Here is a 26,182-nt window from a genome sequence, read left to right as displayed (position 1 = left end):
TTTAACGCCTATTTCAGCAGTTATTAGCATCAATTTAATAAAAAAAAATTAATTCAATCGATGTCCAAAATAAAAATATGCGATCCTAATGATTATTATCGTAGAAATACCAACCTCGTAGGCTAAATTAATGATAAATGGTTAATAATATATATACTATACACAACGGCCATTCAAATACACAATAAATCATGTAGGACATTGCGTTTCATTAATTATTGCATTGTACGGATGTGTGTCGTATTGTGTGTTTGTGTGTGTGTATGAGAGAGAGAGAGAGAGCGAGAGAGACAGAGAGAGAGAGAAAATATAATATTGAAATTTTGTTTATGTACATGTCCTATAGTATTATATACGTATTAATACTAGTCGGTATATTTTTCAATGATCATATTATTATTATAACATAATATTATGAATTTTGAATTTTATTTTTAAATTGATTATTTTTGTTTTAAATTATTTCTTGTATGTGTACAATTACAACAAAAGTCAAACGTCCATTGCATATTATATCAGCTATACAACTAATGTCTAGGTATACACACTCGTAGATGTAAATGTTTTTGGTTTCGTTGACGTACGTTTCTCTAACCGTAAATTATTTTCTCCGCACGCTTCGAAATTCTGGACGTCCGCATAGTAGGATTTTTAACTCTACGTTGATCCACCGTATACTATTACTACCATTCAACCGGGCAAATTCTCTCAATTTATTACAACATATCATAATGTGTTCGTTTTTTTTCTCGAGTTCGTGACGCGCAGGGGGTCCACATGCAGTTTGTCGTCGCCGCCGGATACTCTTATTATTATAAGCTTGTGTACACCGTTTAACGAATGGTATACTGGTATTAAGAATAAAGATTATTATTATATTGTAATAATAATATAATTATTATAGAATCTGGACCGCAGAATGGACCTATAGAAGGTGGAGGCCTGGGAGGAAGAGGCTAGTGAAAACCAAAATACGACGATGACGATAAACAAAAGACGATGGAATGGGTGTAACGATTTGTCTATATGTGTATATACATACACACACACACTCACGCGTAGAATGTAATATATTAATAATATTATTATTATTATTATTATTATTACCATTACCATTATCATCATAATATCCTCCGGGTCCCGTGCTCCAACAGCAATACCACCGCACGGGTTCAACATGGGTGGTATGCGCTCAACCACACCCGACGAAATGTCGTTTTGCCGCCGCCGTGGCTGATACCATCTGCCGAGTAAACGCCTCGACGACGACCCCCTCCGCAAAATGCCATATCGCCGCGCCACCCCTTTTTCGGTCCCCCCCCCTATTACTCCTTCTGCTACGACTCCCTCCACTTCTCGCTGCCGCACCTGCACTTATCGCCGTCGCGCGCTTACATGAACACACTCGCTGGCCACTGCAGCAGACACACACCACTATAACCTGTAATTTGGCTACTCTAATCTGGCCGGCCGACCGTGGCCGACGATAATAATTATTAAGCCGGCCGAACAATCGTGGCGTAGAGCGTTGAGATGTTATAATATGAGAAATACCGGATATGCGTAGGTGTGGCTCGTGGCCTATCCACCGCCGCCGTCGCCGTAGTCATTGTTGTTTGGTAGGTAGGTACCTACCGGAAATGAAGTGTCAGACGAGAAAAGTCTATTCGTACGATTTCGATCTATGAGTACGGTGTCGGCGAGCTGTTAACATCGAATTTCCGCGTGTTTTTCGGCGAGTCTTACCTTGATTTACGTTTCCGCAGACGGAACGTCGTCACACTGTCCCGAGCGCGTATGAATCTGTTAACACTGTATAAATAGCAGCTGTTAAAAGGTTAGTACGAGTCGAATGACTTGTCAGGATTGCATTTTTATGGGGTACTGTGGTAGTTTGGAAAAGCCCTTAATGGTTCGTGGTGCGTCCGATAGATAGAGACAGGAATAGGCATACGGCTAGAAAGCAAGCATCATAAATATAATATATTAACGATTACAGACGAGAAATATAATATTTCAGTTACTCGCGTTGTTATCGTTGAATCGTTATCCGTTTATATATTTAATAATGCAGGCAAAATATAAGTCATTATATTTACGGAAATAATTGGAAAGGGTTGTTTTTGCGGTGGAAATCGAAATGCAATTTAAACCGACTTCGGGTGGCTCGACGCTCGAATGATATCAAAATAGTTCTGGAATAACACGAAAACACGGTGCGTGACTCCTACAATATCGTCGCAATGGAATAACATCGCATGACTATAACAGCAGTGACTAGATCGGAGAAGATGTTAAACATATAATATTAAATAATGATATTTTATTCGTAAAACGAGTACGTCCTTGGACGTGTATGGGCGCAAACATCGGTACCGCATAATAATTTATTGTACCTACATCGTACACGACGTGTTAAATTTTGTGATAAGGACGAAAATATAATATTAAAGGTCGCAGTCCTCACGTTTGCAGCTCTCCACGTTAAACGACAGTAATAATATTGCGTACCTAAGTAACGTCGACCACGTGCTCTGCTCTCGTACAGATCTCTTAAACTTCGGTACGACAACAATAATAATAATACGAAACTCGCTTGCGGGACAAGGTCGAAAACCGTATTTAATATTTTATTTATTGTTATTATTATTTTTACGACTTATAAAGCGGTCGTCGACGACGGGTGGACCCGGTCTAAGGAGAAAACCATTGTGCCAGGTTATGGACGATAACGGGACTACCACCGCCACCACCACTACTACTACTACTACTTCTACTACTACAACTACAACCTACACTTTATTATATTAATATACTTTATACGACTATATAATATGTAATGGTGAACGAGCGAGAGAGAATACACCGGTGCGCGCACACGTTTACAAGTTGTTGTCCGGACCGGGTAATAAAAACGGGCCATTAAGAAGCGAAAACGGCAGTTTAATGGGTGTAATTTACATTATTACTACAACTACACTAGCCCGGCAGTCGTCCGTGTTCGTGTCGTCGTCGCCGATGGTGAAACACCGTTAGATGTCGTGCCACATCCGTTCCCTTCGACCGCGGTCTATCACGGTTGCGGTAGATGGCGCCCGCGTGTTTAAGGCAAAACATATTTTTTTTGTCGACCATTTGGGGTCCGGCACTCGGTCGAAAGATGATGTTCGACAGTCGTGTTTTCGGAATTTAACCCTCGGTATCGGTATTTTAATAGTTTTGACCCGCGCGCGCGACTCGTAAACTATGATATTACAATAAAAGGACATGTTTCATGTTTTTAGTTTAAATTTCTATTTTTCCTTTTACTGCAGCTATAATAATATATTAAGACCATTTGAGAACCTCTCCGTTTTGGGTCAAAATGTCAAGTCCTTGTCGATTGTACGTGCAAAACAAACAGTTTTTTATTCGAATGAACATTTTTTTCATTATTATTCGTTGTCGGAATTTTCAACCGGTTCCGTTTATATAATTAAATAAGTTTTCGATAAGGATCTGACGTGTGTAATGGGTAATGCGAACAATCACAATATACTATAATACCTATTATATAATGCATATATATACGCACGTCACACGCGAGAATATTTAATTATTTTTTTTTTATTTTTTTTTTATTAATGATACCCATTGGCAACATGGGCCATTGGGTTAATATCTAATTAATAATTAACAATTACACACAATATATTTTTAACCGAAAACCTCGGTATACTTAACCTAGGTATCCGCATGTTGTGTTTTCAGGATTCTTTAAAATTAAAATCCTACCTACATTTTATTCGTTATTCTTATTCACTAAGTTACACCAAGATATAATGTAGTGTACCTCATTTGTTTTTAATTTATTCAATAAATAATGTGTTACATGATGGTGCATAACTTTTATGACAACAAAGTATATATTTCAAGTGAATTATAAAAAAAATAATGTATTCATTATACACATATACGTTTAAAAATATCGTTATTTATGTTGCAAATAAAAAATATGATTTTATAAGTATTAAAAAAAAAAAATTATTCTTAATAAATTATATAAACGAGTAGGTATTCGCATGTAAGATATAATAAACGTTTATCACCCACAAGTTGAACAAATTAGTTTGATTTTAAGATAAATTGTATTTTGTACATAACACATATAATTAATTAATTAATTCCAATAGAATATGTTTATAATCGTTGTTTTAGAGAGATAATCAATATTATACTTGATTGCTTGTAATTGCATTTCTTCAAATATTTTAAATAAATCCATCGAATCGTGTCTTATTACAATATGTCATTACAATTACTAAACTCATATGATATGAGTCATATCCTTCACCAAATATATATATATATATATGAACAGAATCATGTCCTTCTTTACCACTCTGAAAGGAAAATTAGTAAACCGATGCTATACTTGTGGTGTACCATATATTTCTTAGTTGAGTGAAGAATATGTATCTGTTATTTCATTTGTAGTCGTACATTTCATATTATATCTCAACTCTCTGTGCCATTATTTATTATTTTACTCGCCTAAGAACCGTCGTCCGTCCGTATATATTATATAATAGTATGATATGTTGATACTCTCCGATTTCTTAAAGTGTTGGCCAAAAACCATTCGTTACACTTTTAAGACTGCAGTTGTACGATAATAAAATAAAATATAGATACAGGATATTTTATAATTAACAATTTTGAAAATATTTTTTTACACACGATTTAATGTCATAAGGATGCGTAATTTTTCTTCACACCATTTCGTATTTTTGTCGTTTTTAAATTTTAAATTTTTGAATGAAAAATTTATAAATATATATGTTATAGACAATATAGGTACTTTACAACGAGTGTGTGATAAATGTATCATCTGTATGTATAAGCCAATTGGTATTTCTGTTATTATATTTATATATATAAAGGTGGTAATCGTTTGTATAGCTAAAAGTAACTTGCACTTTACCAAAACACCAGTAGCTATGTATAATATATACTAATATAATAAAATATGTGCATGGTACGATAATAAGCATATAGTTACACATTTTGCACAGTGTACCTATATTATTATAGTAGATATCGCCATAATAAGATTCTAAATAATAAAACGACAACAATCGACCTTTTTCGTTTTTTTACGACAGAGTTAAAAAAAAAAATCGGTCGCGCATTATCAACAAATAAAAATTCGCCGTCGGGCGTCCGCACTGGGTGGTCACCTGCGATGCTTATATTGCGTACGTATGTTTATATATATATATATATATATATATATATTTATAAGCGAGAGGAGGCTGACCGGGCGGCGCTGTGATTTTTTTTCGTTATTTGATTTTTTTAGTGTATACACATAGTATACACACACACGCATATACATATAAAATATATACCTACGAATGTTTTAATACAATAACGTGCGGCTGTATAAAAATCGCGAGTATCAAAGAATTAGTATTTTGATCGACGCCGCAAAAGCGGACGCGCGCCGGTCACGATTTTCGGGCCGATTTCGCAACTACGCGAAGTGCACGCTTTGGCTTCGGTGGAGCAGCGCCTATACCTACCTACGCCGTATACGAGACGACGACGTGTCCGCTGCGTCGATGCAGGCGGAATACAATTATTATACAATTTTTTTTTTCGCAAACGACTGCTGGTGCACACGATTACAATAATAATAATTATAGCATGTCAACCAAGCAAGCGTTGGTGCAGGCCGCGATCATCGGAAGGCGGATGGCCGCCTGCGCCGCGGTTATTATGTTCTACGCCGTTATAAGCAATAATGGCGTAGGACAAGAACAACAGGTAAATAAAAAAATTAAAATACGAATAATATGTGTGTGTATACTCGGCGATCTGTCGGGAAAAAAATATTTAATTATTCATTTATACGTAATTTTATTTTTTTTCGGATCGATTTTTGCAACACCGCCGCGTCGTATTCACTCGAAAACCATTCTCTATGCCGATTTTTCCTCGTTCTCGCGGCGCGCGTCATTCGTCTTGCATCGTCTCTGCGGAGCTTATTCACCAGCCCGAGCACGTCCGTGTAGACGAGTTGACGTCGTCGTACCTGTGCTTGTTGTTTTCACAGTACTTAAGTACACGCCCAGAAAGTGACAGAGCTGCATGCCAGTGTTCTAAGACAACATTATTCTCATAGGTTAGGTTAGGTTTGGTTAGGTTAGCAGTTCGACTCGCGACAATCGAAATCCTGCATTGGCTTACACAATCAAGCAGGAGGGGGTTAATTGTACTTATTTTATTATAGACGTCGTATAGAACTTAATAAAATTCATAAATATTATATACCTGTTAGTTTTTTTTTATGAAACCCTTCCCATTGAAAATATCCGAGTACGCCACTGCTGAAAAATATAAACGATAATGCATGTAGTGTTACTAAAATGTATTAATACCTAGCGCATGTCACTGAAATACAAAACGAAACTAGTTTTTCTGCATTCAACAATACGTATATTGGCGAATCGAATAAAATATTTATTATTATTAATGGATAGAAATCAACTCGTTCCCTCTCACGGATATAGATACGTATTTGGGATTTAATGCTTTAATGATATTATGATGATAATAATAAATCGCTGTAAAAACCGTTAATCAATATTAATTTAATCGACGGAATTTACTAACGTGTGGGTAAAGTATTTGCCCGCTCGGTCGCAACAGTGCGGCGTATGATATTATTTCAGAAGTATATTTCTCGAATAGTCTTTCTTGCACGTATAATATTATTATTAAATGTTTATAGGCACTTAAAACCTAACCTACCTACGCGCACCGACTATCCGAATCACGCCTGATATCGTTTTATACGTTGTGTGTGCGTTCCTATGCGTCGTTGTATTGTAATAATTTTTATTTCGTCGAAAGTGTTGTTGTTAATCGTTTCGAATGAAACTTGACACACCTTATTTATTATTATAAACCGTAATTACAACATACTATTTTAAAACCGTAAATAGTAAGAGCACCGTATTAGAAAAAAAGTATACAATACTTCAGTCGTATTGGGTATAATATTAATAACATAATAATCATCGATATCTGTACTTATTTATTGCATTCTAAAAAATTGTAATTTGAGTATATAATATAGAAATGTACGGAAATATTTCTCTTTAGTATGTTATCAATCATACAGTTACACATTTTCATGATTTTTTTCAAGATAATGATAAATTTAGTTAAGTTATGATTTTAGCTGTCATGATAGTTACATAGTTTAGGTTGTCAACAATCTACCAACAGTAAAATTATTACAACCCTGATTTTTTAGTTTTATTTAATTTTGCCTAAATGTATTGTATCGATCTATAATATATAGTGCATGTATTGAGTTAAAGAAACGGTTTAAAAAATTTCTAATTGATTTGATTTTTATTAGTGTATAACGTATAAGTATTTAAATCATAGACCATGGTATATGTATATGTATTTTTGTTTTTTTTTTATTGGTGGTTGAGAATTCGACAACAAGAGCCATTATTAGCCTGTGGAACTGTCGAGGAGGAAGCTGTTGGTTTTAGTACTCGTGGATGTTTTGGCAGAATATGAATAGCACCCGAGGTTTCTGCCATGCCCGAGTAGGGGGCTAATATTATTTTGCTAAAATTATATATAATTACAAAAAAGTTATTTATTTAAAAATTTGTTGCATTTACGTTCGTTTATGTTAGTAGGTAGGTACTAACCATAGGTATTTAATATTTTAGTACAAAATTGTATATTATTTTGTATTAATACTTTAATTTAGTTGCAAATAGAATATAAACCGGAAACCATCATATATGTACCACGATGTGTAAAATATAGAAATTATTCATATTAAATTATAGGTACACATGTTAAGTAATTAAAACCATATCTTAAGACATGAGAAATGAATAATTACATCTCAATTTAATATTTGTCCGTCATTAAAAAAAATATTTACAGTTTTATATATATATATATAGATATAAGATATTATTTTCTTTCGTCTCAGGTTCAGATTTTATATAGTATATACAGTAATAATATGTATAATAATTTTGTTAGGTACATATTACATATATTATGCACATAATAATTACTAATGTTAGTTGTTAACTAAAACAATATGCGTTTTTAATTTGAATGAACAAATTAAAATATTTTAATACAATTGCAAAACAATTAGATATTTAAAAAGACTTGTGTTTAAATGACGTAGGTATTATTTACGAGTAGGTATACATCTAATTAAATCATAGAAGCCAGTAAATCATTAACTATGATTATTTAATTTCATATATACACTTCCTGAACCTTTTAATTAGCGTAAAACTTAAAATAAACTTTTTCGGTACTTATATCTATTGTAATAATTAAAACAATATAACCCGTGTAATTAGTTTTGTGGATTATTTATTATTTATGACGTCAAGGAATACATTAACATTTTTTACTAAAAAAAGATTATATTGTACATACTTAACCATCAGAAATTGTGTACTTTTTGTATGTATAAAATACATTATGTATTCATACTACAATCTAATTTTTTATTTATAAATATATATTAATATTAACCATTTATACAATATGAGATTTGTATAATATTGGTACAAAATATAATGAATGAATAAAAAAATAATGATAGTTATATTATTTACGATGTAGCCGATGTAGGTGATTTATAAAAATTAAAGTCGAAAGCAAGTTGACTACCGCCTAGTTCAAAGAAAAATGAATATGATTTATATATATTCATACATATTATCAACTACAATAACGTCTAAGTTAACAATTGTTTAATCTACACATACAATATATATATTTAATATGATATAATATACATAGACGTATAGATGTGTAGGTTACTATCGTACAGACGTACGATGATAGGTAAATGATCTATATAATAATGTTGTCTATACGTAAACACGTTAGTTTGGATCTATATTATAATTGAATTAAATATTTCATGTGTCATTGAAAGGTTTATTGCGAACGAATAATGCGGCGGCTTATTGCGTTTCTTCCTTTTTATAGATATCGTTATATTAAATATTATGTGATTGAGATCAGTCGACAGACAGAGTATGATATATTATATTATTATTTTACTGTTGTGCTGCACATATCGTTTATCACTTATTATTATTATTTATTAGTATGATATACGTCTGAACTCGTGTGCAAAGTGCGCTCGAATCTCTTTAAAACTCGCATAGGTATATATTTTAAACGATGGAATGATTATGATAACGGTATCATAATTACGGAACCTATAATAAATTATTTGATTTATATATACTTCTGATAAATATTAGCATATTCTAGGACAAATGATGCCCACAACAAGCATGCGGTGTCGTGCGACGAGACCGCAAAATCGATGTATATATTATTATACACTCGGTAATGGCTTCGAGAAAATCCTTATTCACCCTCGCACCGCCATCACTATCGTTTTCCGTGCAACCGATTGTACCTAGTAGTCATGTCGAACCACGGCCGCTAAGCCCTACGACATTTGTGTGATGATCGACGACCCGAAGCGCGTTATTATATTATTATATTATTATTATCATTATTATATTATTATTATCATTATTATATTATTATTATCATTATTATATTATTATTATTACAATTATTTTAACGGCAATAACATATATTATTATGTTTCGTCTATTGTGTAAACTATTTTATCCCCTCTATCGATCTGCGCCCTACACAATTTGGCGTTTTATAAATATAATAATTATGTCTAATAATCATAATATTACGTGAATACAACATTCTCACAAACCAATCGCATCGATCCCCAATTGGGTGGGCTATAATTATATAGTATAGATGCAATCGTACCAAACAACAGCGTGGGTCTGTGTGACAATGTGAATATGTGATTGAATTGAATTTTTAATTTTTTCACTTGACTTGCGATCACAATGATCTTTAAGACAACGAAATAATTGAAATATCGTCGAATCTTGCTGACAATTAACATTTTATGATATCACGTTTGAACCTTTATACTTTATTAATAATAATTGATTTTGCATTTTTTATTAGGCATTTCGAGAATTGTCTGTGGAAACTCTTCCGGTATCTATATCGTGCATTGTGTAGGAGAAAGAGAAAATCTTTTTTTATCGGAAAAAATATACTGTGGAGGGGGAAGTTGCGTCGACTCACGGGGTAGCCCTCGGGGCTTAATTGGATTTTCATCTGGTCCGTACCAAAGCGGTGGTCGGCCATGTTTGAGTTTTCATCTTCGTTGTGTTCGTTTTCCACTTGCGCGAACACGCGCTCGGTGACCGCGGAGAAAGCCGACGGTGGAGTGGGGCACGATATAAACTATATATATATATTATATAAGGGAGAGACGTCGCTCCCCTCCGTCCGTCACATCCGCTTTACTCTCTCACACTCTTCGACGGTCTTCTTCCGCCGCTTCCACCTCACCATCAACCACACGCTCAGCCACCCCTCAGGACTTTTCCACTGCTCCACCGCTTCCATGGCACTGGGCTCGAGGAACCTAAAACCCTGAGACCGGATCATCGATCATCCATTAGGTTGACATTCTATTGTGCGGACCGTTTATCATTCGCGCCCGTATTATCTTTGTGTCAGATTTCCGTACGCGCCACCTCCCATACCCGCTCACATCACCTCGTTGTACCGTTTTTGCTGTCGGCCCGACAAAACCGTCGACCCGTTAAACCCTCCGCAGAACCTTTCCCAAACTTTCTCTGTCACATCGAAGGATTTCAAAACCCTACAATATATATGCACACAAATGCGCACGTATACATTCTTCAAACGTTCGAGAAAATTGAATAGTTTTTCCTGTATAGTAAGTTTTTTTTCAGCTGAAGGGTGTAATTAATTTCATTATTTTTACCCTTTCGTAGTCGCACCCTATAAAGTTATTTCCGATTTTACAAAGTGCTAGATATAAAAATGAACCGTGTCTGTTGCAGGCTTGCAGCCAGCATGAAACGGTATATTACCTGTTATATTATTTTAGTCAAAATCCGACGGCGAACCACAAGCGTATACACACGTTCGGCTGCAATAATTGTTATCGACTGTGAAGGGAAAAAATATAAGTTTCTTTTACATGGCGATATTTTCATCGTTTCGTATACATATATATAATACACATAATCCACCGGGATTATCCCTAAATAACACGCGCGCATGGATATGGATCGTCCCTAAAAATTTCTCTCTCGTTTCTCCTCATGGACTTGTATTAATATATATATATATTATTATACAATACCCACTCCATTCGTTCGGTCGTGTTTTTCTAACCCCCTGCCGGACGTCGGACCCAATCAATTGGCAGTTCAAACGCCGAATCCCGCGGGACCGTCGCTAGCTCACTCCCCCGCCTCGTCCATCGCCACCGAGACCACTCCGCAGTGTATGCGTCATGTTTCTGTTACGTTGAAAATCATTTTCGGAATCCAGTTAAAAATGAGTGTTAGCTCGTTAAAAATAAATAATAGGAGGTTTTTTATTCGGATATTCTCGTACTCTCGCGTAGGCGAATATATAATATAATAATAATAATATGGTTAGGTTCCATCGTGTGAGTATATATATATATATATATATGCGACGAGTGCGATACGCTGCAGGCAATTCGGAAAATTAAATAAGTGTAAAATTCATTATATATATATATATATTATATATAATGAATTAATGGTAATTGATTTACGAGTTGACTTTTTGAATAATAACGAAGCGGATGACTGTTTTACGTTGACGCTATACGAGTCCTGTGAGTCGCATAAATTTTTTTTCGCCCATGCATCGTCGTCGTCGTCGTCACCGTCACCATCGCAGTTGTAGTTGTGGACCGTGGTGCGCATATATAAATCTAAAAATACGGTGACACTGCGTTTATTTTGAAAACTATTTCAAACAATAATACCTATATAGAAACTCACATATTGAACAGAAAAAACTCATCGAGTGAAGGGTTTTTTTTTATACCTGGACCTCGCATATATTGATATAATAATGTACTGTTAGATGCCTATTTTTGTGTATATTAAATTCTATAAATATATATATAATATAACCTTATATCTCATATATAAGTATAATTTATAATAAACGTACTCAATTCACGCATTTACGCAAAGTGTAGATACTAGCTTATCGAATACAATACATTTTATCCTCTACATATTATGGTTAAAAAAAACCTCTGCCACAGTTCTTAATAAAAAACGAATACCGTAACACTGCACAGCGGCTGACAATATCATTTTATTGTTCACGTTACAATAATATTACATAATATATATAATTCAATCGCCCTGCACCCACCCAAACACAATATCCTGATAATAATAAGCGACCTGCAACAAAAATCTGTTTAATATTATACACGAAAAAAGTAAATCCCTAGAATACATACACACACATATATATGTAGGTATAAACTACGTATACAATTTAAGGACTTGGTGTAGATTTGATAAAATTCGAACGTGTCCTTTATCCGTCTTGCGTCATATGTGTATGTATACAACATTCGTAATTTGAAAGGACCGTATCGTCTACATAAACGTGACCGCTGTGACTTTTATTTTCGTATACAAAGCAGGGCACGCAAGATCCTCTGAACCCACATCAACGGATGACAAAATTCGGGCCTCGAGCAAAGCGACCATTATATACAGTACACCTATAACAACAACAACAACAATGATGACAATAAAACCGTAGACGGACCTTTTTCGTTGTACTATCGGTATACCTACAACATAACGGTATCACATTAATTCTTTTTCAATTTACAATAATAATAATAATAATAATATAATGTCCGTCGGAGTTACCACTCTCATCGCCGGTATATATAATACATTGATTTTGGAAAGTGATTTCACGCAGCGTATTCGAATTTCGAAGTAAATTTTGCAAACGCGCGTTTAGTCTTCGTCTTGCCCGCAGCGGCATAGAACCGTTTTCCCGTTTCAGTCCAATACAATCCTCGCGTAAGCGAACTACTCTTTATAGACACGCACCCGCATCGTCCGACGACATCAAGTGACCGCGCACGTCATATTTTTATATATTTTTTATTCGACGCCTAGCGAATTCATTCTGTCGTTCTGACAAATTCGCACGTGTTGTAGTGCATACGTTATATATTTTTATACGCTTTATATAGTCTATATTACCTTAGTGGTGTTATTGTGTGAGAAATGGAACGTCGTCAAGTATAAATCGTAATAAGTAAGTCACATCATAAAACATTACAAACTATTCTAAATTTTATGATGACTAGATTATTTGGTACCATTATAATATCATTTCTACATATAAAGGTAGATAGATAGTATATAGATGGTATGTCTAACAATGTATAATAATATCGTCGTTGCCATTTAAAACTTAAATGCTGAAATCTCTCGTACGCGTGCATTTGTTGAATTGGTTTTGAACCTTTAGTCGGGCGCGGAAGGATTAAATCATCTAATGAGCTAGGCGCAGTAGCGAATAAGCGCGATCAGATATGTCAAATAAAAACAAGCGATAAATCAAAGCGTCCCGACGATAAACCTACTGCCGTCGCGCAATTTGATAAAATATTCGTTTCGAATAAAAAATTAACCTAGAAGAATATTAATTATTATAGTGCGTGATGTGATATTTTATGCGTTATATTATTATACATGTGTACGCATTAATATTTTTATGTATGTCATACGTTGCGATGTGTGCAGCGTGGACGACAAAATTATTTTGTCAACCCGAAATATTTTACAGTGTGACTGTGTTGTACATATTATTATTATTATTATTATTATATAGTAGCGTTTGCGAGGGAAGGAATGATGAGGAGGAGTAGGTGAAGGAGTTTTTTTTTTTAAATATTTTTTATCTAACTAACTGTACGATGAATATTACGGATGAATGCCAACGAGACGATAGCGTTAATGAATTACGTAGCGCGTTCGTCCCCCACGTCCGACACGCAACGTCACTGCGAGCCCTCCAATGCTCTTGTGTCTCTTAAGAACACATGTTGTCTGAAAAAAAAATATTAAAGGGGAACCGCGTTTGTGTCTAAAGTATGAACAGTAAATATTAGCCGCCGTACATAAATACATGTACCTATGAAATATCACGTCAAAAAATTATTCGTCTGACTGTCGGATGCGCCACGACAGACAAAATATAAATAATAATTTGGGAAATTGAACGCGTTTTAAATTGAAGCGCGGACGCAACCAAGCACAATTGAGTAATTATAACGTTATTGAGCGAGAACACGACGTTGAAGGTTACGAGCACCAGTTTTTTAAAAGGGCCGCCATCCGTGTAGTTTGACAAATATCTATTCGATATAGTGCCCATAAACAAGACATAAAAAAACGTACCTAAGTTTAGAACAATACAAAATACTTCACTGCTGTAACTCATTTGCCACATTTAGTCACTGTACATGCAGTACTCGATAAATAGTATTTAACTTCAAACAAAATCAACAAACAATACAATTAACAACTCGGTATAAACGCGGGTGTACCTACATGAGTACATAATACCTAATACATCTACAGAATAGTTTCATTGTGAATCAAATAAAATCCTTACCTACTCTTTACAGTTAACTTTTAAGGGGTTACTTCTAAATTGTTGAATTATTTATGTATGTATATTAATGATTATTTTATTTGAATTGTACAACTTATTATTAGCTCTAAATTTTTTTAAATGTATTAATATTTATTAACAATTCATTTGAAACATTTAATATTAAGTAATAACTCTAAAATCACTAAAAATCTCATTTTTACATCAGTACAAATTATTTATAGGTACACACCATGTACCTATATATACACTTAAAGTTCTTACATTAAGATATACATACCTATACCTAAGTAAAATAATCTTCCGACGTACAACATAAATATACTTAAAATACGAATCTGAAATTTCGTGGCCAAGGCACTCAACGATCCTCTTTACACACCCCGTCAAGGTGTGTTCAATAAGTAAATCTTATAATAATTATAAATATAATAACCTTTATAAAGCCATAAAGGATATTTCACTTTTTGTGTGATTATGCCGTGCATGTTTATAGTCGCGTTGGTTCGACTACAACGAGCGAGGTACCTATAAGTGCGCACCGCTGTACATATATTATATATCCGGATTAGGGTCGTTTATTTCTCAGCCGACTTATACATATACACTGCAACGAACGCAACTGTATGCCATAGTTTTTCATGTCGTTAAGGATTCCCATCCCTATCGGCTTGCTGTAGGTTCATGCACACTATCCGTTTACCCCGTGGGATGTTTTTCCCGACGGTGGAGATCCTGCAACGCCGCCACCGCCACCGGTTAAAAATAATTTCCGGCGTGAGAACTTTTTCTCGCGCTGCCATAACCTTTTTATCGCAGCACGCGGCAGTGTCGGTGGCAGTGAGTGGCGGGCGGACGAAACGCGCGCGTGACATTTGAGCGCGGTTGAACTTTTGCTTCGGTTTCGGGTCACCCGTCTCCGTTTTTCCACGTCTCTTCCATTACATTAACACACACATTTATATATATATATTATCAGTATATACACAGCTACCCCTGCCGTCCATCGTATAGTATATATATATGTATATATTTATATAGTATATTTGTATGTAATATGGAATATATATACGACCCTTCGTGCCAGAGAGGTCTCTTTCGTTTTATTGATTTAAAAGGTTAGTGTGGGTGTGAGTGTGTGTGTGTGTGTGTGTGTGTGTGTGTGTGAGGGTAAAGCATAATCTCCGTATATGTATAATGCACTCATGTATATCTATATATTTTGTGGCAGAAATGGGTACGACGACCGTGTTGGTGGTGCGTGTGTGTGAGAGGACCGTGCAGCAAAGGAAATGAATTCCTCCGACACGAGTCCTTTCGTGTGCGCCACTGCTGCCGCCGCGCAGGATTACGTGCGTTGAAGGGGTGATCGCCGCGCGCCCTCTCACTCTATAATAATATATATGCACACACCCACCCCCAACCAACAACCGACGACAATACTACGCGACGACCACTGCTGCATATACACCCTACGGAAAGACGTAGGAACGACCAATGACGAGTAATGACGCGCGTATATATGTCTAAAGGTTATCGCGTATTTGTAATATGTACGATAATAGTATTGTATATTATACTTCGCTGTATCCAAAGACTGTGAGAATTATATTTTGATATTTCCTCGAGAAGGTGGGAGGGGGGGAGACTTGGTTATGCCAGTAATTACATTGCTATATCAGTCGAAAAGTATTTTATCCATGCTGCAGTTATTTAAATTGCATTTATTTTAGCCTATTGTAAACGACACGCAACGAGTAGAAAATTCCTAATTTAGTTTAGCAGGCCAGGCCCACATAACCTATAACGCCTTTTTTCGAAAGATTTTAGGTGGGCGTAAACAAAAAAGAAAAACCTATTCATATTGTTTGCGTAGTTTAGTTATTGTATCTTACACTTTAGGCATAAATACACGTTGTATGGACAGGTTAATCAACCGTCGATATATTAGAATTATATAACTAATAATAATGGAGTACTAACAATAATAACAACGATATTACTAAATTACATGTTTGCGAAGAATAAAAAATCATTTGGAATAAATCAAAACCAGTTTGTTGGTCTAGTCGTATTACGTACAGGTAATTCGAGCAAGAACCAAATTAATATCTTTTCCTATAATATGTATTATTATTATTTTCTACTCGCGCACTGTAAATTTGCGTTTTATGGTTACGAATCGACAGAGTGTACATTAGTAAATAATTCACCCACTGGGGCTTTCCATCAAGAACCTTTATATTCTTTGTAGTATATGGATGAAATATGAGCCATGAATATTTTATCGAGTCACTCCTAGTCCATATTATGTTGAGCGATCTTAAATGTTAAATCCATTATAAATTGGTTGCGTTTAGTGGTTTGGTATGCTATTAAATAGTGGTTTAAAGTTTCGAAACTTTTATTTTAAAAATGATATTCTGTTTTTTGGAGAATAGTAATTATAATTCATTATTTCTTAATTTTTCTATAATGCCTGCAACGCGTTTATATGACATTGGTACTGATGTCGCTAAATTAATGTATTATTCAATACCGGGTCACATTTTTCCATTAAAAATTAATATAAAAACTTTTTTATTTGTGGTTCTTCAAAAGAGCGAAAGATTTACGATCGGGATTTCGAGACATTATAATTTTTTGTTGGATATTTTCGTGAGTTGCAGGCATCGAGACGGGCAGACATAGCTAGTCGTCTTTAAAAATATTACCACTCTATACATAGCGGTAAGCTCCATGTCGTCTTTTTAATGGTTTGAAACTTTTCATCTCTTCCTTCTATTTATTAAACGTTATTAAAAGACAAGGTTGAACCTTTAAAGATTAATATTTTAGAGCGTAAACCGTTTTACAAAAGGGATTTGAACGGGAAAAAATCGTATAATACGTCCCCCTGGCCGTAAAGAGACAAATTTGCCAGGATCTTTTTTTTTTTTTAACTTTTTCCATGAACCAAGAGGAATAAACAATAAAATAACATTCAGGCCGCAGTAATTGTGTTGTGGAAGTAGTGGCGGTGTAATGACCGGGGGAGGGGCAGTAGTGAGGCGCTGTATAATTTTTCCGGCGACGCGGCGCCTTGTTAATCTGCTACGCGCCTAAGGTCCGGGGACGGATTTTTATTTCTGGATTCTCCGCGGATTCCTGCACGCCGGGCACCGGGCGACACCTCTAAATTTAGTTTCTCCTGAAAACCAAACAAAGACTTCAAACAACAACCGAAGAGACGCGCTTACGTAAAATAACGTGTGTAGACCGAAACCGCTCGCATTTCGTTGTATTACAACCGTTAAAATTAGATACGAGGGCGACCGCAGCATTAACGCGGCCCTGCCAAATTCGGTCAAGTCCACCAGCGTCCCTTATTAGATATTATAACGAGAAACTTATGAATTTACGAAAATCGAAAAGTCTTCCTGATATATTCGACGGAATTTCTTCATATTCAAACCTGGACGTCTTCCAAGTACCTATTTACTGCAGCAACTGTACAGCACGTTTTCGGTAACACAGCAAATTTATTTGTGTTTACCGAACGTAGGTACGCTAACCTAACCTTTCCGCTAAAACGTCACTGTCCGTTGTTCGCAGAAGTGGTATGACATTTTGGAATGTTGTATTATTATTATTATTTTCTTTTTTTATTCGCGATATTCTGGCGTATCGATCACTAGCCGACATATTTTGGCGAGTACCCAAAAAGTTTTCGACCCTCCCTAGAAAAACTAGCACGGGGACAAGACGGTGACAACGAGCTTGGTGATTTATGGGGCACATTCAAAGTTGCGCGCGCGTCCGTATATTTAATTTGCGCCTCCCCCCTCATTGCCGCCTACTACACCGCAAACTATGGCGAGAGCAGCGGTGGAAGTATCTCTCTTGTCAATGTGCACTCTCCTCTCGCATATTTACGACCCTAAAGTTCCACACCCACGGTAACCCCCTCTCCGCGGGATCCCGCTATTATTAGACAGCGGCGGCGGCGTTATTATTATTATAATTATTAATTATAAAAGGCCAAGTTGAAAGGGTATTTGGGGAAAATGAAATTTGCTCTTTATTCAATACGTCGTATCGATTTCCCATCTAGAATATATATAAATTATACTCGTGCATTATATTATATAAACACATCGCATAAATGTCCCATGTAATAAGGCCACATATAGCGATATAAACAGATCAGTGCGTGTATGGAAATGGAAAAAAAACCACGGCAGTATTAACATTATAATTTATCATCGGGCTCTAACGACAACAAAAATAATAATAATAATTTATAAACAATAAAAGTACTGTCCGATTTAACACGAAACCTATAATTATTTGCCTATTATACACGTTGCATATAAAATAGGGGTGAAACGAACGCTGCACCAAAATTGTATTAAAAATATTTTGTTCAAATTATATTCACTGGACGATTCGGCGGGTGGTACAAGTACACATGATGCGGAAAATTTCCAACTGTAAACTCAGCGTGAAATATAATATTGTGTAATACAAATATACGTACAATTGAACACAACAATGGCTGCGTATCGTGACCACGATATCATTACCTAAGGCGTTCGTAACTCGACAAATGCGTGTGTATATTATTTATAATATAATATTGTAATTAATAATAGTTAAGGTCGAAACTAGATTTCGGACAAAACGTAATCGACAATCTTAGTAAGCTCGTTCGTATAATATGGTTTATAGTCACACACAAACATATATCTCGGTTGTACGAGTATAATATAGATAGATACTAGGTACATCCTTGTTGGTTCGCATTCTTAAAAAACATTATTTTATATATTAAACGAATCGAGTGATTTATCTATATATTTATTGTGATGTGCTCATTGTCCGCGCGCATTCGGCATTCGTAGATTTGGGAAGTACGTAGGCTTCAGTTAAACCATATACGATATGACTTGTGGGAAACGCTTTTATTATATAGTTTTATGTGAATATATATATATAAAAAAAAAAACAATGTCTATGTACCTACAATCGCCGGACGAGGACGACTAACTAACCGGATAAGGACCCAACTGTTGCTCGTGTCCAAATTCATTGTGGCTTAGTGTAGGTATTATAATACTATAAATGTACCAAATACCGACTATTATCATCTTATCTATTTGCACTCTTTGGTCTTCGAATTCGTGTGGTGGAAATATACATTAATTTAGGGAATGCTGAGTATTATATACGACTATGTTCTAACTGGCTACTATAGGTATACGTATAGTGGTGGGTAATCGGGGATGGATATCTATTTGCACGTGGTTGTTTTAAAAGCTGTGCAGGGTACCGCGTTGTTTACGTACCGGTCGACTGTTATTATTTTCGATACGATAAGGGACGCATGATGTATAATATTATTTATGACGTGCATGATGTACATACCAAAATAACATTGTTTTTGGCGCGCAAAAATGACCTTTTTGAATTCATGTGAACCCGCGCGCGTTTAATCCCTCGCCACTACTGGCGTAGCTATTTTAATTAGTCGCCGCCCGTATTCGTCGTGTGTGTTCTCTGCGCTCGCAAATAAGCGCACACATATACACACACGCAGGCGAGTATACAGACATGTACAATAATAATATTATGTATAAACGCTCGGTCGATAAATTTGCGTCAAAGCCGCGGAGACGAGATTCGTCATGACCTAACGAGACGCTCATGTGGACATTTTCACTTTGATTCCGACGAGCAGCATGCAGACGTCGAAAAAAATGGAAACAAAAAAATTATACAAAATTAAAATTGGCAATTGTAAATCGAAATCGTTCCCGTGCTCCGTTCACATGCGTTGCAGTTACACGCATATTGTAGAATGTGATCTAATTATATTATTATATTATAATTATGTATACGCTGGTGCCGCGTGCGTCACCAATATAGTATTGTTAGTATGCGTTGCAGATGTGTGCGGATCAGCGTAAAATAAAGTAGCCCGCGATCCCGTATTATTTTATTGTTGAGAAAACTATGTTATATATTTAATAAAATCCATCCAAAAACTAAAGCACGCGTCAGTTTCGATGATCCTGGTCGAATAACGTCGAAGCATAAAGGATTTTCTAACGGGTATATCGCCGTTTTTATATTTAAATATTCCGTTATCGCAATCATCGCGGCGAGCGGTAAACCGTTGCAATAAAAATAAAGGCAATATCGAACCTGCAATCAGGTTGTGGTGCGAAGAAACACTATCGATTTTGTATGCATGTTACCTATATATTTTTTTTCTTGTTATTATATTATAATAATGTTATTCGGAATAACTTATTCCTAAAAAATTTAAATCAAATCGAAATACACTCACAATCGTTATCAGAACGCGATATTAATATAATATCGTAGTTTTATAATTATTTTAATTCTTTGAATTGCATTTTCATTATATCAAATATTTTTCATTAAAATACTCTTTTAAATATACCTACCACGTACACTGCTGCTGCAGGTGTTTGATAAATTGTTTATTTGCTTATAATTGTATTGAGACTAGCTACAATGATATTATTAATCTGCAGGTATTGCAGAAGGAAGAATAAAGACATTTCCAAAATAATATGGATGTATTGACTATAACTGGTGTACCGGCTACAACGATGTATAACGCATTTTTAAATTAGTTACATCTAATGTTCGTATTGTACTTAGATAGGTATATTTAAGGGTGGCGGGGGCTGTATATGATGCAAACAATTTACAATTTTTAGTTATGCCTCCCGATGGATTAAAAGACAATGATAGTCTCTTCGAAATTAAATTCCCAACGTCTGCTAATAGTTTTACTCCAGAAGAAGGAATTTAAATGAAAAAAAATACAAAGTTGCACTATCGAAAACGGTTAACTATATCTGAAAAGAAATGATAGTTACTTTTATTTTAATGTAGATAATTTCCAATATACAACTCTTTAGAAATTTTAGTGGTACAGCTCCCTTAATATAGTGCGTTACTTGAGTACATAAAAATTATTTTCTTCGTGTTATTATCATCTAAAAACATCACCGTAGCAGTCGAGTCGCGTGTTTAGTTGCAGCGCACGCAAGATTACTATAATATAATATACCAAGCTACATAATAAATGTTAGAACAAATGTTTTTTGTGTAGGAAAAACCAACTCGTACCCTTACATAAATATCTACTCCAAAATATATTACTAATAAGTAGTAATACTAATTCTTTTTTAATATTTAAAATTTAAATACTGTGTTAATTTATAAATTATAATAATATGAATATTTACATGTAGCATGTTCCAATCATATAATTTCTTAGTATATATTAATTCATAATAACCGATTTGAAAAAAATATATTTTAGTAGTACCTATCTATGTTGTAATATACATTTTGAAGAATTTTTTGTAATTATAGATATTTTACATTTTCTATTCTGCGCGTGTGTGTATATACCTACGAGTTTTAAGTGCCTACATTGTTTGTACGGTTATATATACTAATCACCGTCGATATTATACATATTTGTCACGAGTATATTATTGTCATTCTTGAACTGGTGTCGACAGCAACAATAAGTAATAAGCTCGTATATAGGTATATACCTATATAAAATATAATGAACAATATTAAATAGTACCAGCATTTTTTTTCTTTACTCAAGTATCGTAAAACATTATATCATAATCTTGTACCGAATGATTGAAAATTCTGATAAACATGGTATGAAATATAATATTTTAATATACGTATCGGTTTTATATATTATGCGGTCTATATTATCTGTATTCTATATACAATATAAAACCGTATCCTATTAGGTAAAGAAAAAAAACAATCATTAAAAATTGTTTTTTATTATTATATTATATTATAATATAATCGTACACATGTTTTTTGTTTAATGTGCATTGTTTAATGCTATACGCATTTAATTACATTTAACTTCAGTCGTGTGTCCCACAATTTAGGAATTATAACTGTTGTACAATACATCCATATAAATCATTGTAATATTTATGTACATGAAAAGTACTGCCGTTCGAACACTAAAAAAATAAAATTTACCATTTATGTCGTATAAATGTATAATATTGTAGCTGGCTGCTTATTCTATATATTCGTCTGCATCATTCAAATAGTAAATTATTTAAGTTTGATACTCTGATGGCCGAGGAAGGGTGTATCATAGATAATCTTTTGTAATCCAACAATTATGAAACATTTATGTATATATGATATAATATGAGAGTATAATTTTGATATATTATGAGTTATGGCATTTTATATAAGGCATATGTATTTTTCTATCATGCGGGACTATGAAAATGTATAAATTGAAAAAAATATAATAGGTGTATGATTAATTTCAATTAAACCCTAGTCCATGTTCAAATCGCACTATTTGTATTTAAATAAGCAGTCCATAGACTTTAGAAATCTTAGGGCTCTAGTGTCCATTATGTGTGTAAAGTTACTCGGTCCATTCTATTTTATTCCCATGCACGTGAACTGCAGAGGGGTACAACCCCTTCTCACGCAATATTTTTCTGTATTCGTGTCTGGTTTTGTGTTGTAGGAAATTATATACGACTGGTATATTTGCATTTATTATTACAAATGTTCCAATATAGAGTATCAATATATTTTCTTGTCAAAGGATCGTGGATTACAGAAGAACGAAGAACCGCGAGTTTTCTCGATAACCTGCAGTATTCTCATCTCGAAGCGGTGATGCTTCCGGTTCACATGGATATGTATCAAGTATAATAAAACACATAACAGAATATGTCGAACTATATAATTGTTATATAATATACCTACCTGCATATCGAGCTTGTGGCATCAGAGTTTTTGGGTTTTGTTTTGTCGCGCAATGTCAATCATGCAGTACGTACGTGTGTATTATACAGTAACTGCTGCACTTACGCGTATTATATTCATCCGTTCATTCACTGTGTGTGGGTGTAAGCGTGTGTGTGTTTGTGCTGGAGAGGGTGGATTTCCGCGTCGAGGGGAGTGTGTGGCGGACGTGTATGTTTGTCGGATCCGCGTGTGACTCACGACGCCGAGGACGACGACGGGTTGTGACGCGGTGCGCGCGCGACGCGCCTGCGTCCCGGCGCCGTTCCACGCCACGCGCCGGGACGCCGCGCCGCCGGTACACGAGGGGGAAAACTCAGCGACCGAAGCTTCACGGCAGTGTCCCCGCCGAACGTATACACAACGCGCACACACCGCACACTTGCCGCGCGAAACGACCGAATATCGCGCCCGCCGTTGACCGTCGTGGTCCTCATCGTCGTGATTTTCCAATTTCGTTTTTCGTTTCCGGCGTGAAGTTCTTATAGTATCGCGTTCTTAGATCCGGCGTCGTTTTCCGTCTCGGGTCTGTTTTTTTTTTACGCTCTTTTTCCAATCCTTACCAACAGACTGCACACATACAGTTTTCACCGAGTGTCCATGACCGCCATGACTCGTTTGTAGTTTAGAAAACAAAATATGAAGGTAAGTCTTACGTGACGTAATTTAAACGCGATAACGTCACTGCAAGGCAAATAGGTGTCGTCCGCAAACGATTAACAACCATCGATCATATAATAGGCACTTTATGTATATATAGTGAACCTAAAGCTTTTGCACTAGAATTTTGTTTTAGCTGGACACATAACAAATATTCTGTCAAGCAATCGCTTATTATTTTTTTCAGTTTTTCATTCGGCTATGGACACGCCTGTGTATGTTTACCATGCAGCGATATATTTTTTTATTCTACCTACCAACAGCCTTTAAACTCTGGTGTAGACCGAGTGTATCTGACCTCTGTGCATGCGTGTGATGGGGGTAGCGGGGAAATACGCGTTTGCTATTGTCTGGTATAAACTGTAGAAAAAAAATAAATAAGAGTACAGGTGGACATTCTTTACATTATTTTTTTCATACAACTATATGGTTTTTTAAAAACGCGTATGTTGCATTTTTTTTTTTTTTTTTGTTACTTTTTCGCTAACCTTTTTTCTCATGGTCCAAATATGCGTATCGGTTGCGTTAACGTCTTTTGTGTATAGTCCGGTTAATTCGTTCACATTCAACTAATTTTTAAAATTTGTTACAACGCCGAAAACCGTTTTTTTTCTGATTGTGAATAAAACAAAAATAGTATTATTTAGATCACATTATTTTTATTTTTATTCATTTTTACCAGTTATATCATTTTAACTAGTAAAAATTAAATGGTTATAACTTATCAAATATTAATTTATTCAAGATGATTTTAAATATTTTTACAAAATAGTGTTTATTTTTTAAGCAGAATAATTTTGCGCTTAAATTCATATTATACATATTTTGAAATGAGAATTTTTAATTTCCTCATCATTCAGGGAAAACTTTCTTAAAGAAAAAACGAATAGCGTTTAAAAAGTGTATTATTATTTATACCTACTTTAATACTTCATGTATAGGTAATATGCGTTAAAATATTTATACCCGTGGGTTTTCGTATATTTTGACAATGTGTATTTGACCATAGACCGCAATTTGCTAGGGTTCAATGTTATTTTATAAAATTAACGCACCCTTCAGTATTTTTTTTATCCGAGTCCCTTATTTATAAATATATATAAAAAAAAAAAAAAATGTTAATGTTTTGACGTCCCTTTATCGGAACATGCCGAAACGTCAGCCTCACAAACAACCGGAACGATACAAATGACTTGGCAGTTGGCAAAATATAAATGTGTGTTATTTTTTTTCGCGAACCAATATAGACATGTGGCTCTCCTCGATCGCAGCATCAGTGTACCGTCGTCGGTGGGTGGAAAAAATCGTGGCTATCAATTGTGTCACAATATTTTATTTACCCTATAAAATAATAAATAATATAAAAAGCAACACGTAGCCCGCAGAAGTTTTTAATTGTAATTTAAACGTCAATCGCGTGGTCTTCTAAACGAGACACGAAAATCCACACTGCAGGAATAGTGAGTGTTGTACAACAGCAGTAGGGTGCTTACTGCTATCTTCTTTTTTCGGCTTATTTAAACCGACGGCGATTTATGGGCAACGGTATTAAATCTAGATACCCTTAAGGTGTATTGACACATTTTGTTTTATTTTTAATTCCAAATTGACGGCGGAGGGCCCCAAAACTTTGGCTGGGGGTGCGTATATATATTGTGGCCGTCCATCACGTTGGCTTGTCTGTTCCTAATGAATTTTTACGCTGCCGCGGTAACCGCTTCCGGGGACTTCGCATCCCTCGGGGCGCCTTTAAAAGCCCACCAACCTAAACACTTATTCTTATCTCCCTCTCTCACTGTATATATGTACTGAGAATAGTACAACCATCCACCTAATATATGTCTCTATATAACTCTTGTCACTATTACGTTGAATATTTTTAATTGTATTTTTGTAATATGTAAGATGTATTATTAATTTTAATTTTTTTTTTGTTATTACAGGTAAGAAACATTAATTCAATACAATGTGCGAATAAGTATTATATTACACTTATAGAACACACATATATTTATACATCTAGACATTTACAAAACGGTGAGTAATTCAATAT

The 26,182-nt window shown here is 35.0% G+C and overlaps 1 protein-coding gene across 3 annotated transcripts in view; it reads left to right on the top strand.

Moving 5' to 3' along the window:
* Positions 1-26,182, top strand: part of LOC149058811 (uncharacterized) — a 182,783-nt gene that overhangs the window by 113,330 nt on the left and 43,271 nt on the right. Inside the window, exon 1 of one of the 3 annotated variants that reach the window (XM_089218600.1) lies at positions 23,806-24,114. The exons of the other annotated variants lie outside the window; for them this stretch is intronic. Coding sequence (XP_089074726.1) covers positions 24,109-24,114 — 6 coding nt within the window. The 5' untranslated portion in view covers positions 23,806-24,108. Of the gene's footprint in view, positions 1-23,805; positions 24,115-26,182 lie in introns of those variants that run through there. 3 annotated transcript variants of the gene reach the window in all.

The sequence above is a fragment of the Diuraphis noxia genome, unplaced genomic scaffold (assembly GCF_037042655.1).
Source record: "Diuraphis noxia isolate RWA-SAM2 unplaced genomic scaffold, SU_Dnox_SAM2 contig0002, whole genome shotgun sequence".
Taxonomy (NCBI): Eukaryota; Metazoa; Arthropoda; class Insecta; order Hemiptera; family Aphididae; genus Diuraphis; species Diuraphis noxia.
This window is presented reverse-complemented; position numbering and strand designations above follow the sequence as displayed.